This window comes from Ostrea edulis, chromosome 5 (genome assembly GCF_947568905.1).
Source record: "Ostrea edulis chromosome 5, xbOstEdul1.1, whole genome shotgun sequence".
Classification (NCBI taxonomy): Eukaryota; Metazoa; Mollusca; class Bivalvia; order Ostreida; family Ostreidae; genus Ostrea; species Ostrea edulis.
In genome coordinates this window covers 25,669,829-25,687,744 of record NC_079168.1, presented here as the reverse complement: position 1 = coordinate 25,687,744, position 17,916 = coordinate 25,669,829, and the positions used below count along the sequence as shown (strand labels likewise).

The following is a 17,916-nucleotide window of genomic DNA, read 5'->3' as shown; positions in this document are numbered from 1 at the left end:
TCATCGGTACAAGGAAATTGTTTGGTTGACAATGAGAGATATTAACTATAATTTGGGGAGACATTAGGCAGTGAAAATGACATAACATAACAGATTAACGTAAGAAAGTTGATTTCTTTTGCTGGATGTGTGATTACTGTTTAGTTGTTAACATAGTTTTGCAATGTCATGTCTTTTGGCTTCGAGACACACTAAATAATTGACAGATTCTTGGCTAGGAAATGAAGAAAATCCCTTTGCGTGGGTTCGAGTTAAGACTTTCTTTCAGGCTTATGTTGCCGTTAGAATCAACACATCCTTTAGAACAGCACGACACCGTCTACATTCATCAATAACACCTTGTCCATTCTAATAACGAAGTGTCCTTTAACCAATAGTAATTCCAAACCTAACCCCGTTGTATATGATAATACAGTGTTACTCTGCATAGCGGGGTTTTGTGAAATATGGAAACGAACCAAATGTTGTCGCTGATCTACTTGCAATTATGCATTCAATATATAATATTAAGCTCATATGAAAATGTCAGCATCGCTCCCTGAGGAAGTGAATTTCTTTTACGAAGTACGTTCATAACGTTTTCTATAAAAAGAAAAACTACAGAAATATGTTATAGTATTAAGATCGACCTCATCAATCAACAAGTATAAATTCACATCCAATAGCTGTATCATAGTTCCTTTCTCAGCGAGTGTGGTGGCCTAGTGGTTAGGGTATTCTTTTTTAATAGGACCCCTCGGGTTACATTGTCGATCCGGGTACCTCGTCTAAGCTACGACATTTAACGTACATATAGTTATAGACTGTTTCTTCGCAAATCTCCAGGAATTGCTAGTGCCAGTCAGGATCTTTCGGATATAACATAAAAAACAGATGTCTGGTGTCACGGTTAGACATTGGCATGATAAATAACCCTCACTACTGCAGCCTAGAGCGCCATGCAGGTCTTGAAATAAAATGAGTTGCAAGATGTGTTGTGTTGCAAGAATTTAATGAGTTACAAAATGTTATGTAAAACGAGAAGCAATTTGAAACGTTTCCATTCAAAATGATTTATTTATATAGCTTGTGATCATGACAGCATACCGATCATCGATTGATTGAATATTGTTTAACGTCCCACTTGAGAATATTTCACTCATATGGAAACGTCACCACTGTCAGTGAAGGGCTGCAAAATTTAGGCCTATGCTCGGCGCTTATGGTCATTGAGCAGGGAGGGATCTTTATCGTGCCACACCTGCTGTGACACCGGACCTCGGTTTTTGCGGTCTTGTCCGAAGGAAGCTAGTCTATAAACGTGCATAGATGGTCTAGCGCGTTTGGTAGAAATTTTAATCCTGTCCACCCCGACCTTGGTCTAAAACACTGGATAGGTGGTTCGACTCCGCAGTCGGGACCTCGGTATATTTCGACATGTAGATAATAGATAATGTAGTTCTAGACGGGCGTATCATGTACCCAAGCGGTACTTCTACTTTCACTCCTTTTGAGACCTTGTCTTCTGCATATAAAGTGTTGGAAATGTTGCCCAATGCATGCTTAAAGTACCTGTAGCAATAAGGGATCGCCTGTCGCAGTTATATGATTTCCGAAGGACCAGCTACTCTCATTTCGGAATGCCAAGCGTTTAACGAAGGAGCAGTCATTGCTCAAATACGTCTTTCGTCGGACGCAGCCGAATACGAATGAGACTCGAATCCACGACACCCAGGTCACGACACAAACCGTCTAACCAATGAGACGACGATTTTAAAAGTTTGAATTTTAGTGCGGTGTTTACGACATTAAACCTATCTAAGCTCTGTGCTCGCTTCGATATTCAAATCGTGTTTGGATTTCATGCGATGTCTCCGTATCCTCAAAGACAATACTACACTCTATAAACACTAAATGAGCATATTATAACATGATATTAAATGCTTATATTTTCGGATATATTCATATAATCACTAAATCTTTAGGTGGGCGGATCCACGATGCTTCCAGTGAGGTGGATGCCTCCCGAGTCTCTGTTGTACAGGACTTTTACTGTGGAATCGGACGTCTGGAGTTTTGGTGTGGTATTATGGGAAATCTTTACATACGGACGACAGCCGTGGTACGAATTGTCAAATCATGAGGTTAGTACAGTCAGCTAATTCGTGGTACAAATTGTCAAATCATGACTCTAGTACAGCTAATTAGAAATTCTTAGCATTAAATTGAAATACACCTGTATTAACTCTGTAGTGATTATGTGATAATGTAATTAATTATGCATTTAAATGTAATGATTCTATGTTTCAAATAAAGTTCATCAGCTGAAAAAAGATGTACTACATTGCATTTGCATTGTGCTAAAACAAATGTGAAATTTACATTTGCAGGTTATTCATTACGTAACAAATGGGAGCACGCTGCAGTCACCCGGAACTGACGTGTGTCCAGAGGAAGTGGCTAAATTAATGACTTCTTGTTGGAAACGTCAACCCCATGACCGTTTATCTATAAAGGAAATACACTACAAACTTGATAGGATATGTATGTCGCAACCCACATATCTCGATTTAATAGCCTGAAATTTGGCGTCATCATCGAACCGGAAAATGTTTTCAACGCTTTTCCCGATGTGGCAATATCGCCGTGTTTCCGGGATGTTTACATCGTTTACGGAGACTTGACAGAAGCTCTGATATGATTTACACAGAGAGAGATAATCAATATAATTTCTTCTAAGTGATCTTATTTTTTATTGGAAATCGCCGAAAGCCCTTGTGATAATGGCGATCGTCCACTGTATCAGGCCGGGAAGGGTGACCTCTATCCAATAATGCGCGACTTTGTGAAGCTTTAAGGGACGAGTGTTACGGAGAGCAATTTTTGAATCCTATTCTCCAGAAAGATGCATCTTATTTCATTTATTTTTAGATCAACAACTAAACACAATTGCTGTGTTAATTTTTGTTATGTTGTTGAGGGGCATGAAATCCATCGGTTAAAAGAAGCATTTCTAACATGAAAGGTAAACAATAAGAGATCAGACTCTTTACATGCATGTTTTCTACAGTTTTGTATACCAAGTGAATTTAGGTTTACACTCATTTTTTGATGTATTGAAATCCCAAAACAAGAATTGGTAACTGTCGTAATTAATCCGCTTCCTTTTATTAATGCGCAATGGGAATATGCTCTCAAACATTATATTATGAGAGATGTGTTCTATAAGGACATCGTACTTGTTTATGTTGCGGAGATTAGTAACTTTGGTAGTAAATTGAGATAACCCCAATAAAATGGTCTGTCGATGTCATACTAAAAGTCTGTGATTAAAAATATATTAACCAATCGATATCTCCGGACATAAAAGGAACCGCGTGGGGAAATGAACCAGATTACGTGACAAGCAGACTTATTTGCTTCAATATCTATTATAAATTTTTTCTGACGCGACCGTTTTTTGATACTACCCGATATTGCTTTGTTTTGTACAGACAATTTATAAACATTGTTTTACTCATTTTGTTCGATTATTACATTATGGTATTTGCATGTGACTGATAATCGGGCTTTATTGATCATTGTTACTCTACATTTACTGCACTATGCGGCTGGTTCCGATGTTCTTTATCATATATAACGTTATATTGATACATGCTGTTTTGTGTTACTAAGAGAAGGATTGCTCAGTTTTAAATAAACTACTTTCCACATTGCAGACTATATTCAATATTTACCGTCATTTCCCGAATCATTGGTCAGTCAAGTTATTGCCCGAATCATTGGTCAGTCAAGTCATTGCCCAAATTATTGGTCAGTCGAGTCATTGCCCGAATCATTGGTCAGTCGAGTCATTGCTCGAATCATTGATCAGTCGAGTCATTGCCAGAATCGTTGGTCAGTCGAAATTGTTTTCATAACCACCTCCAGAGATGGATATAAATGGCCCTAGCGGAGATTTCTGTTTACTCAGTTTTCTATGCTTCGCCATTAGCCTCTTTTGAAATATCTGCTCTGTTGTGTGCAGTGAATGATGATACCTAGATCTCGAATTTTGTTTTTAATGTTCAGAATTAATGTTTTCCATTTTCATGAAGAGACATGCCAACACTATCAGACTGCAAATATTTTCAACCAAGGGAACTAAATCAATGGGTTCGACCTCCACACCATCAAAATACCCCATTGTGGAAAGAACACAAAGTTAAAGTAAGGTAAAATTCAATGACAAAATTTCGATAGTTCACTACTAATAATATAATAAAGCATTACATACAGCGGTGGCCCACAGGTTAGATGTGGGACCGAGTAAGCATTAACTGCTGATCGGTCATGTCCAGCGTGGATCACGTATCTTGATCGGGTAAACGGGTCACTGGTAGTGTATATCAGAATGAAAAACCACGCCATAACACATTTCTATGAAACACGTCTTATTACATTTAAAACATCTAGTCTTTGAAAAAGCGTAATTATTTTTTAACATCTAACAAATTAAGTACATTGTAATGGTCTACTAGGTGGTATACACATCTAAGAATCACGATCATCTGTACGTTTGTTCGTTTTTCTGGCTTATCTTTGCCGACACTGTTGTAAATCTACAGAGACATCCTGTAGCTCGATCTTGTCACTTTACATGAAAAATGAAGAGACGAACAGGGATCACCCTTATAAATATCAACAGAATGATGTAACGTGAAATATCAACAGACTGATGTAAAGTGAAATATCAACAGACTGATGTAACGTGAAATATCAACAGACTGATGTAAAATGAAATATCAACAGAATGATGTAACGTGAAATATCAACAGAATGATGTAACGTGAAATATCAACAGAATGATGTAACGTGAAATATCAACAGAATGATGTAACGTGAAATATCAACAGACTGATGTAAAGTGAAATATCAACAGAATGATGTAACGTGAAATATCAACAGAATGATGTAAAGTGAACCCTAAACCCAGGTCAAAATTGAATAATTGTCCACGACGAAGTTTATACTTGGCACAAAGGTTGCTAATTGAAAATTATTCATTATATCAACTACGAGCCACCAGTGTTTGTATGTTGGTCAACTGAGTAAACTCGAGTGACCTATAATTGCAATTGTTCAGCTTCCGTCGCGCGTTAACAGCTAATCATTTTTAACTTCTTGATAACAACCATTCCCATTCCTTTCAAATTTGGTATGAAGCAAGGGACAAGAGGGACATAAACTGTACATTTCAGTACTCCTGGGACCTAAGGGACATGGAAACCTGCCAAAAATTAACCAATTGTGAAAAATGGTCGTCTCCCCAATCGTACACCTGTAAGAAAATCTAAATGCATTTTGATGTGGAGCGGGAAGACCTTTACCAAAATTATAAATTTCATTATTCCCGGGGTAGAGGTTCTGATTCCAGGGCAGGGTCAAAATTGGTATATACTTAGTAGTGTTTATGTGCAAAACATTCAAATAACATCTACATACATGTAATTAGTGATACATTGTATTGACACTAAATTAACACCATTTGGATATTTAGAAAGCGAAAGTAGTCCTACATTAAAAGTACATACTTCCAGCGGGTAAGGGTTTTGGTTCAATAATTCACTGTGTATTCTTCAACTTTCCTCTCGAGAATTTTTCACTGATATGGAGACATCACCACTTGCCGCTAAAGGGTTGCAAAATTTAGGCCTATGCTCGGCGCTTACAGCCTTTGAGAAGGGAGAGATCTTTATCGTGTCACACCTGCTGTGACACGATACCTCGATGTTTGCGGTCCCATCCGAAGGACCGCCCCCATTTAGTCGCCTCTTACGGCGAACAAGGGGTACTGAGGACCTATTCTAACCCGGATTTCAATTGGATCCGTTTTGTTTCCAGGATGGGCCCAAATTATACTGATTATATTGTCTTTACCATTTGAACGACTTCTTTAGGTTTGCTATAGGAAAAGCAGAAAAGGGTATACTAAAATTGTGAATTTCGCACCCTCAGTGTGTTGAATCTAGGACGGGTCCAAATTAGTCATATCGTTTTAATTTTATTATATCATGTAAAGTCTTCCATTAATATTCGACACTTTGGGGACATGTAAGTTTTTTAAGCACACATCTTGTTTTTATACTGTTGCTGAAGATCAGAATTTCGCTTAGATACATACGAGGCAGGCTACTCTAATAACACCTGCCATATGGGGTCAAATGCTGTCTGACGTGTTTCATACCGATTGTTAGGCTGTTCCTGTCACACTGATTTTGACTCCGTTTACCTGATCAAGACATAGGGCTCACGGCGGGTGTGACCGGTCGACAGGGGATGGTTATTCCTCCTGGGCACCTGATCCGAACTCTGTTATATCCAGGGATCCATGTTTGCCCAACTATCTATTTTGTATTCCTTATAGGAGTTATGAGATCGATCTCTGTTCGTTATCTTCATCTTTCACAGAGAAGTTAATGTTAAGGGGTTTTAACTGTCTCGTTTAAAATCAGCATTTCGCTAATAATATGGTCATTATAACGATCTAATTTGTCACTTCAACCTGCCATTGGGTCAAATGCTGTCTGATGTGTTTCATACCAATTTTTAGACCGTTCTTGGAACACTGATTCTAACGATGGATTACTCCGTTTACCTGATCAAGATATAGGGTTCATGGCGGATGTAACCGGTCTACAGGGGATGCTTACTCTCCCTAGACACCTGATCCCACCTCTGGTGTGTCCAGGGATCCGTGTTTGCCATAATCTCTATTTTGTATTGCTTATAGGAGTCATGAGATCGATCACTGGTCGTTATCTTCACCTTTTCATACATGCATGCAGAACTGGGTTTCCCCTTAGATTTCATAGCCCATGGGATTATTGATACTTTTTAGCTCACCTGAACCGAAGGTTCAAGTGAGCTTTTCTGATCGGTTTTTGTCCGTCGTCTGTCTGTCTATCCGTCTGTCTGTTAAACTTTTCACATTTTCGACTTCTTCTCCAGAACCACTGGGCCAATTTCAACCAAACATTACCAAAAGCATCCTTGGGTGAAGCGCTTTCAAGTTTGTTCAAATGAAGGGCCATGTTCCTTTCAAAGGGGAGATAATCACAAAACTGCAAAAATAGGGTGGGGTCATTTAAAAATCTTCTTCTCAAGAACCACTGGGCCAGAAGAGCTGAAATTTACCTGAAAGCTTCCTCACATATTGCAGATTCAAGTTTGTTCAAATCATGGCCCCCGGTGGTAGGATGGGGCCACAAGGGGGGATCAAAGTTCTACATACAAATATATAGGGGAAAACTTTAAAAAATCTTCTTCTCAAGAACCACTAAGCCAGAAAAGCTGAGATTTACATGAAAGCTTCCTGACATAATGCAGATTCAAGTTTGTTCAAATCATGGGCCCCTGGGGTTGCATGGGGCCACAATAGGGGATCAAAGTTTTACATACAAATATATAGGAAATATCTTTTAAAATCTTCTTCTCAAGAACCACTGAGCCAGAAAAGCTGATTTTTACATGAAAACTTTCTGACATAGTGCAGACTCAAGTTTGTTCAAATCATGGCCCCCGGGGATAAGATGGGGTCCCAAGGGGGGATCAAAGTTTTACACACAAATATATAGAGAAAAACTTTAAAAATCTTCTTCTCAAGAACCACTAAGCCAGAAGAGCTGAGATTTACATGAAAGCTTCCTGACACAATGCAGATTCAAGTTTGTTCAAATCATGGGCTCCGGGGGTTGGATGGGGCCACAATAGGGGATCAAAGTTTTACATACAAATATATAGGAAAAATCTTTTTCTCAATAACCACTGAGCCAGAAAAGCTGATTTTTACATGAAAACTTTCTGACATAGTGCAGATTCAAATTTGTTCAAATCATGGCCCCCGGGGGTAGGATGGGACCACAAGGGGGGATCAAAGTTTTACATACAAATATATAGGGGAAAACTTTAAAAATCTTCTTCTCAAGAACCACTAAGCCAGAAAAGCTGAGATTTACATGAAAGCTTCCTGCCATAATGCAGATTCAAGTTTGTTCAAATCATGGGATCCGGGGGTTGGATGGGGCCACAATAGGGGATCAAAGTTTTACATACAAATATATAGGAAAAATCTTCTTCTCAAGAACCACTGAGCCAGAAAAGCTGATTTTTACATGAAAACTTTCTGACATAGTGCAGATTCAAGTTTGTTCAAATCATGGCCCCCGGGGGTAGGATGGGGCAACAAAGGGGGATCAAAGTTTTACATACAAATATATAGTTAAAATCTTTTTCTCAATAACCACTGAGTCAGAAAAGCTGATATTTACATGAAAACTTTCTGACATAGTGCAGATTCAAGTTTGTTCAAACCATGGCCCCCGGGGGGTAGGATGGGGCCACAAGGGGGGGGGGGTCAAAGTTTTACATAGAAATATAGGAAAAAGCTTTAAAAATCTTCTTCTCAAGAACCATTGGGCCAAAGAAGTTGACATTTACATGAAAGCTTTCTGACATAGTGTAGATTCAAGTTTGCAAAGGGTAGTTTGGGCCATAATAGGGACTAAGGTTTTACATGCAAATATATATGGAAAGTCTTCAGATATGGGCCAAGGTGACTCAGGTGAGCGATGTGGCCCATGGGCCTCTTGTTAACAAATACTCAGGTAACCGATAAGGCATGTGCGCCTCTTGTCAGCTCACATGAGGTATTGTTATTCCTCTTTGTCCGTCGTTCGCCGTAACTCCCATTCCAATTCTTTTTAAATCTTGAAGCATCTCTGAGACAAAGGGGATTAAAATTTAAATTACAGGATTACCCCGGCACTTAGGGCGTTGCCTGGGAAGACAGGTTTTCAATAAACATAATTGTTTAAAACGTCCAATGCCTGTGGAATAGACATCAAAATTTGAAATTGCTGTAATCGATAAGATATTGATCAATCACCATTGTGCACAGGTTTTATTGACATATACTGTAATGCAATGTCAGCGTAGTGTATTAGTGTGATTTTCACCAAAATAATCTAATTTCTGAGTATCAGTCTTAATATCTATATGGTCATGAAACCTGGAAACAATTTTATAATTTAGATTCTGGACTCATCCTGACAGTGTATATCGATGTCAATGAAATAAAAGCTGTGTATCTCTACCTTTCTAATCAGTCTGAAGAAACCCTGCACCTGCATAGCATCTAGATACACTTGAACTAAATTAGTTTCTGCTTTGCTAGAAATCATTTTTCTAATTTCAGGGAACAAATCCTGAAGACAAATTAACAATTAGGGGTATAGAGGTAAATTCGGGCTTCTTCGGGATTTAATGAAATGAAGGGCAAATAAGTACTAATAACTTCTATTTGCGTTCATGTTATAACAAAACAAAAACAAGAGACCCATGGTCCACATCACTCACCTGAGTCACCTTGCCGATATGTAAAGATTTTCCCTATATATTCCCATGTAAACCTATGATCCCTAAACCTATCCCAGGACCACGATTTTAACAAATTTAGATTTCCTCTATGTCAGCAAGCTTCCATATAAATTTGAACTTTTCTGGACCAGTGGTTCTTGGGAAGATTTTTAATGACCCAACCCTATTTTTGCTTTATTGTGATTACCTGCCCTTTGAAGGGAGCATGGCCTTTCATTTCAACAAACCTGAATCCCCTGCTCTCAAGAATGATTTGTACCGCTGGTTCTGGAGAAGAAGATTTATAAAGTTGTCAGTGTATTTTTACTATTATCTCCCCCTTGGGGAAGGGTGTTTCCCCTCATTTGATCAAACTTTAATCCCCTTCACCCAAGGATGGTTTTGCCACGTTTCGTTGAAATTGGCCTAGTGGTTCTTGAGAAAAAGATGAAAACGACAACAAGAACGACAGACAACGGAAAGTTTTGATCAGAAAAGCACAGTTGAGCTAGGAAGGAATAGTCCAAAATTAGGTTTATTCTATTATTGAATATTGATGAGTCCATACTAGTACTTTTCTAAATATAAGTGTAGGAACCGATGTCATCCCCTGTACATGCAAGTTCCACGATATTGACAATCCAAAAAGAGCTGAAATCTGTGAATATCTGCAAGTCTTCATGTAAAACTTATACGGCACCAATTTTGATGCACCAGATGCGCATTTCGACAAATAATGTGACTTCAGTGATGCTCAACCGAAATATTTGAAATCCGAAATAACAATAAACTTGCTAGAGCTTTTTTAGGGGAAAACAGAGTGCCAAAAAAGTGGAGTCAAATTCATCTAAGGGTAAGAGCTTTGCATGTGGGAGATAATCCTTAATTTTGAAATGAATTTCTAAATTTTATAACAGCAATTAAATATACATCCGTATTTTCAAGCTAGTAACGAAGTACTTAGCTACTGGGCTGTAGAGACTCGGGGACTAACAGTCCACCAGCAGAGGCATCGACCCAGGGGTCATAATGTGAAACGTATACGGTACTAATATTGATCCATTTAATTCCAAGAAAAATTTTGCATCGAAGTCTTGTTCAATCAATGAATATGACTTGAACATGTATAGAGACGGAAAATGATAATGAAAGGCAAAGGTAACGAACAGTGATCAATCTCATAACTCCTATAAGCAATACAAAATGTAAAGTTGGGCAAACACGTGTGTCATTCTCGAAGAGAAAATTTATTTGAAAACTATAGACTAAATATATTTTCGAATATAAATTGATATCCTCTTCATGCTTGTGATATTTTATATATTCAGCCAGATTATTTCTAACTTATGTTTCTATGTAATCACGAAAAGGTGAAAATAACGAACAGTGATCAATCTCATAACTCTTACATGTATTTGGCACACAAAATAGAGTTGAGCAAACAGGGGCCCCTGGATATACCAGAGATCTTATCATGTACCTAGTGAGAGTAAGCCAACCCCTGCCCACCGGTCACACCCGTCGTAAGCCTTATATCTTGATCAGGTAAACGAAGTAAGACTGTAGTCAAAATCAGTGTGTAGGGCATGGTCTAACAATTAGTATGTGTTATGTCTTTCGAAGACAATCCCAAAATTGACTCGGTCAATAATCAAACACGTGTGTTCGTACTAAACACTTTATTTAAAACTGGTTCACTGTAAACTAACACAAAGAATTCTAAATAGAGAATAAGTCAAGATGGACAAATAAAATCCGGATTGCTAACACTTCTCCCGTATATTTTAACTGATTTACAAACAAGTTAAACAAGTTACTTTACAAAGTACATGTATCTACATAGAACACATTAACTCAAGATGTAATGCATGGATAGAACAAAACCAACAGAAAAATACATGTAATAGCCTCTTGGTCAGAAAAGATCACCTGGATTATTATGCCCCCAAATCAGAATGCAACTATCCAACACTATGTCACAAAATCATCATAGAGTTTTGGCGGACGAACATTTCATTTCACTGGAGTATGTGAAATTGTTGCGTTTCCGGCGGTAGAAGATTGCTGAATATTGGACGGACGACGCATGCTCATCTTTGGACTAGGGGGATTTCCGGTGTGCTGATCTATGGGCTTCTATCTGGACTGCCTTGAAGAATATCATGACTTGGATGGATATTTTGATCGAAAGTAGACACTACATCCGGGACACTTGTTTCATGTGTCAATAAAGCGTCTTGTATCCGGTGTACATGTCATCTTCAAATGCTTCTACTTTGAAGGAAGCTGGACCAGTCTGTGAACTTACAGTCCCTGGAACCCAGTTAGAATTGGAGTTTTGACGCTAATCCTACACAATCACCCTCTGTCCTGGCTCAAACACCTGCAATGTGCTTGATCTGCGTCCCCATATCTCAAACTGATTGTTTTTCAAATTTTGTTCAATGTTAGATGTCACTAAATCCAGTCTTGATTGTAATGGTTGACCCAAAAATAACTTTGCTGGTGAGTTGTTGAATGAGTTAACTGTTGAGATGCAAGCAGGACGTTAAAGAAAGAGTTTTTGAACCCACAGTTCCTCCATCTCTCTTACTGGACTTCATGGTAAATTTGAAAGACTGGACAAAACGTTCTGCCAAACCATTTGAACTAGGATGGTACGGAGTCACATGTTTAATCCCATTTGTGTGAGTAAATCTCTTAAACTCCTCAGAAGTGAATTGAGGTCCGTTGTCGCTAACCATCACATTAGGACCTCCGTTTCGTGCAAATATGCTTCTTAGAACCGCAATAGTCTTGTATGAAGTAATCTCAACCATCCTTATGACCTCGGAACATTTGGATTGAGCGTCAAAAACTATGAAGAGCATCCGAGTTCAGGAAGGGACCCGCGAAATCCACATGGACACGCTCCCATGGTCTGCTTGGCCACTCCCAAGGGTGAATTGGCGCTTAAGCTGGCGACCGTTTGAACTCCTGACATCCAGGACAAGACTTTGTAAGTTTCTTAATTTTGGTGTCTATCCCAGGCCACCATACCATACCACGCTCCTCGCTAGTTAACGCCTTCATCTTAGCTACACCAATATGACCAACATGTAATTCATTAAGAATATGACCTATCAACCTCATCGTCCGGTTCACAGTCTGATAAAGGTAATCTCTGTAAACAATTCGCGTTTTCGTGCACTTGTAACTGATTTCGTAATCATAAACTGATAAGAAAAATGCGTTATCTTTGCATGCGTGTTGCTTTGGTGACGAACACGTCTCTTTCAGGACTAAAAAGCGACACAAGTGGTCTGTGATCTGTTTGGAAAGGCTTAACACTCCATACTATCCCAAGAGTCTATCTATCAATTTGAGAGTAATTACGCTCTACAGGGGACAATGGGCGCGAAGTATAAGCAATCCGTCATCCATGATATGGTACAAGACTCACCCTAACCCATATGGCGAAGCAACACAAGCTAAAGTCACAGCTCGCTATGGGTCATAATGAGTCAGAACCTCCTCTCAGATAACCAATTGTCTGACGTTTGTGAATGCGGTGTCGCACTTGGGTGATCAACCTACTTACTCTTCTTTGCTAACAGTCTGTGCAAAGGGTAAGAATTTCGCATGATAATTGACAATACCCAATAATGAACGTAACTCGGACATATTCATGGGTTGTGGTACATTAACAACAGCCCCAATCTTAGACTGAGTTTTGTGAAGACCTTGATTATCGGTCTCATGATCACAATGAAAGGTGAAGATATCGAACAGTGATTAATCTCATAACTCCTATAAGTAATACAAAATAGAGAGTTGGGCAAACACGGACCCCTGGACAAACTACAGGTGGGATCAGGTGTCTAGGAGGTGTAAGCATCCCCTGTCGACCGATTGTGATATCTTGATCAGGTAAACAGTTATTCGTAGTCAAAATGAGTGTGCCAAGAACGGCCTAACCATCGGTATCAAACACGTCAGACAGCATTTGACCCAATGATAGTTTGTATTAAAGGTTGTATTGGCAAACTAGATTGTTATAACGACCATAGAATTTGCGAAATGCTGACGTTAAACAAGACTGCTGAAACCCCTGCACCATCAACTTGTTTGTCAGTAACCTGCTTCGATTTAAAAACTGGTCATACGGAGAACAAGCTCTTGCGTATTGAATCAGTTGAGGGATATAAACACCATATGCAGGTGATAATGGGATATTGCTACACAAGTATGGGAAGTTGACGATGGAGAAGATGAAATCATCCCATTTGTCATAAACTTGAGTTGTAAGTTTGCCGTTAACAGCTATCTTCAACAAGATATCTATGTACGAAGCAGATGTGGAGCACTCTATGATGCCTTTTCTTTCGAGTTCACAGGGATATATCGAATCGACATATGAATGAAAGTTATAATTGTTAATAGATAAAACGTCGATACATCTAAATGTCAAGTTGAAGGCCAAGGGAAGATATTTTTTCTCATGTAGAAGCATTTAAATAAATTGCTTCATAAGAACATAAAAGAGGTCAGGTAACAAATTAGCACGATTCGTGCCCATAGGAATTCAACAGACTGTTGGAAGATCTGACCACCAAAGACTACGAAGATATTGTCAATGAAGAACTCCAGTATATTTTTATTTCAACGTCAGAGTACTTGTGCGTGGAATCATAGTGGTGTTTAACCAAGCAATTCATTTGATGACTGATCACTAGATATGAATATTTGAGTTTTCCATGTTTGTTGAAGAAACAACTGTCTATGATGTAAAAAAGCCTAGTCTGTAATTTATCATGAGGAATGTTCGTGTAAAGTGTTGAGAAGTTGTAGGTTTTGATTTTGTTAATTTGAGAAAAGTTTTGAGATTTCAAATTTACTAAATGTTCTTTGGAAAATTTTGGAATCCACATTTGATTTACACAACTTCTGGCATATGTTGTGGCATAGTACGGTTGAAGTTTCTCCTTCACAGCTGTTAATATTTTCGTGAGGAGCAATAATAACTTGGTAGAATATTTACTGGATCCAACAATGTATCTTTGTAAGAGTTTTTTTTAAAGTTTAGGAATTCAGTTTAAGTACGGTAACTCATAAAAGGTGAAGATAAAGAACATTGATCAATGTAAAACTTATACGGTACAAATTTTGATGCACCAGATGCGCATTTTGACAAATAACGTCTCTTCAGTGATGCTCAACCGAAATGTTTGAAATCCGAAATAACAATGAAGTTTTAGAGCTATTTTAGGGGAAAACAGTGTGCCAAAAAAGTAGAGTCAAATTCGTCTAAGGATAAGAGCTATGCGTGAGGGAGATAATCCTTAATTTTGAAATCTCATAACTCCTATAAGCAATACAAAATAGATTGTTGGGCAAACACGGACTCCTGGACACACCAGAGAGGAATCATCCTGGGAGGATTAAGCATCCCCTGTCGACCGGTCATACCCGCCGTGAGCCCTATATCCTGGTCAGGTAAACGGAGTTATCCGTAGTCAAACAGTCGGTTCATATATTCAGATCCAAATGTATGTGATTTAACATCTGTCAACAAAAATCCTATATTCAGATATCTATCTAATATATATATATATATATATAATTACTTTTCGCAATGATCGGTAAAATATAGGTAAAAAGATAAAAAGAAATCCCACAAAGACGTTTAGTAAAGCTTTAGTGCTTTCATTTCAAATTTCAGAAGTTTTACATTTAGCATATATACTATATCATGTTGATAACACAGTATACGGCGGGTGTGACCGGTCAACAGGGGATGCTTACTCCTCCTGGGCACCTGATCCCACCTCTGGTGTGTCCAGGGGTCCGTGTTTGCCCAACTATCTATTTTGTATTGCTTGTGGGAGTTATGAGATTGATCACTGTTCGTTATCTTCACCTTGCATGTTGAAAAATAACAATGTTGCTTCTCAAGTTTTACTTTATTTAATATTAGATTCATTAAACAAAGCCGTATTTGAATCAGCAATTAATTGTATTTATTAATACTCTCCCATAGAACACTACCAAAAGAACACCTCCATTTTATAACCAAGGAATCGTTGGTTTGGAAGTGAATGATTCCTTTGATTACTACGTAACTGCATTCTGAGTAAATGCCAACTGTGCATTGAATGGACGTATTTTACAGTGTGAGGATTGTGTTTCAGATGTGACTCCCTATCAAGAAATTCAAAACTGTGTTTGTCATCTTATTAAATATACCCTTCAGAAATGACCTTGTGCACCACCCTCAATATGTAGTGTAGATCCAACTAATGGAATTGATTGATAAGCTGTATAAATCATCTGGAACAGACAAGAACTCTTCTTAAATTTGTTGACCGAGGGCAAAACCGAAACCACATTTGCGAACCTTTATTTAGATCTCTGATACCTGGCAGGTGTTTAAAATGTCCATTATTTTTTTTCAACCTCCACAGAAACGTTAATATACATGTATCATGTCTGTCTACCATTTGGAAGAAAAATTGAAGAGTTTCCCAATAACATTGACGTGTTGTATATTAATGTATGTGTTAATGAAAGAAATTTCATCAAGGTCGATGGCACTGGTGCAACGCGAAGTCAGTAAAACGGTAACATCAATGGGAATATTTTAATGCTAACGCGTCGGCGATGAATTTCAGTCTGCGATCTTTAAATCAACATGAACGGTTGCAAATAAATTCCCTAATTTCAGGTCATCGTTTTATAATGGAGCAATATTGTCAGGTACAGTGCCAGTTGAAGTTCATAATTTTCCACAGACTACTTGTGACCCCCGACTAACTAAGGTATTTTTACCAGGGTATCAGTCATTGATAATTTAAAAAAGGCTCGATTTGTGTGGTGTGATACTCGTGTGAACTTTACGACTAATCAGCTTTTTGCTACACTATGATAGCGAGCCAACATTCACTCATTCATTTATTGAATCTCATCGCCATTATACAATAGAGACATACAATAAATAGAACCTCATTGGTTAATATCTAAGCGAAAGTACATGTGACGTATTAGTCATTCTTTAGACATCCATGCTCATGGAAGGACGTGTTTTGCCGACGTCGGGATTTTGCTGCTCGAGTCGCTCAACATATTAGGAAAGGAAATTTAAAATTTTATATGTTATTGCCTTGGTGGCGGAACCTTGGTGGTTCTCTTTAGGCCTAGGTGGCCGTAATTTTACATACCTAGGTGGTCTCGTGAGCAGTATTAATTGCCTTGGTGGCTGAGTGTTCGATTGTGAACCTTGGTGGTTCTCGTTGCAGGCCTAGGTGGCGAAGTATACATTGATTATTTTACATATATCGCTGGCTTTAAGAGTTGTTTGATATAGCCTCAGGACATTTTTGAAATTGACCTAGGTGGTCATTTTTTTTTATAGAGGCGGCAAGTATTGAAGTAGCACGTGCATTCACTGACTGGTGTATAATTTACCTGGTGGAAACAGTTATGAATCTTCAAGTTTATTCATTGTGTTTTGAATGGTATTTAAAAGCATTCATTACGTGATCTTATACTGTTGGAAAATATGAGATTTTAAATATGTGAAATTTACCGGGAGAGCAATGAATTCTTTTGTCTTGCAATCCAAGGGACACTAATGCCCTAGTGATTTTTCACGTGGATTGTGGGCAAAGGGATTCTTCCTTTCGGTGTGAATAGTGCTGGTTGTGTTGTCAGGTATGTAAGATTATAATAAATGATTATAATTTTACAGAGAATGAAGTTTGTTCCAGACAGTATGTTTTTCACGAAAGTTCCGACTTGGGAGTTGAATAGTGGTTTCAACCCTATGAATGTGAAGATTAGGGAACAACCGGCATGGATTGCACTTGAAGGAGGAGTCCCTTTGCCTACAACCCATTTACCTCGCGCAGAGGAAGTAATCAATGGTGACATGACAATAGATTGTTTTATTTTTATTTTGAGTATTGGGGAAAGGGTATTGTAGTTTTGTTTAAATGATTGAATGGAAGAGGAAGATTAAGGAAGTGCAGAGTTTTTTATGCCCAAAACTAAACATGATCTGAATGCTGGAGGATATTACACACCGAGGATAGGGTAAGAGCCTCATTGGTTAATATCTAAGCGGAAGTACATGTGACGTATTAGTCATTCTTTAGACATCCATGCTTGCTTGTTTGTAGCGTACACCAGTGGGATGATGATGATAATTCACTTCAATTTACCCACCCACACACCCTTTATGTATGGTTGAAATGTGATTTGTAGGAAATGAACTATTTACCAGTGCATCCATAGTAAACGTGCAAGTACCACAATTTTGGGTGATGATGATGATTTTGCGTCCTAATATCTATATGCTGTAAAATATTAGTCATTGGACCATGTTTACTATGGATGCAATGTTTAATATCATCCTACATTCAGATTTCTCTCTACAGAGTTTTTTTATGCCCAAAACTAAACATGATCTGAATGCTGGAGGATACTAAACACTGAGTATAGGGTAATATAGTCAGTAATGTATGCATGAAATAGAGTACACTTGTAGAGGAAAAATCGTGTTAT

The 17,916-nt window shown here is 38.3% G+C and overlaps 1 protein-coding gene across 2 annotated transcripts in view; it reads left to right on the top strand.

Moving 5' to 3' along the window:
• LOC125650049 (NT-3 growth factor receptor-like) overlaps positions 1-3,691 on the top strand; it is a 97,958-nt gene extending 94,267 nt beyond the window's left edge. For both annotated transcript variants that reach the window (XM_048877988.2, XM_048877987.2), the window contains 2 exons: positions 1,965-2,123; positions 2,370-3,691. In XM_048877988.2, coding sequence (XP_048733945.1) covers positions 1,965-2,123; positions 2,370-2,561 — 351 coding nt within the window. In that variant the 3' untranslated portion in view covers positions 2,562-3,691. The remainder of the gene's footprint in view (positions 1-1,964; positions 2,124-2,369) is intronic.
• Positions 3,692-17,916: the final 14,225 nt, after the last annotated feature.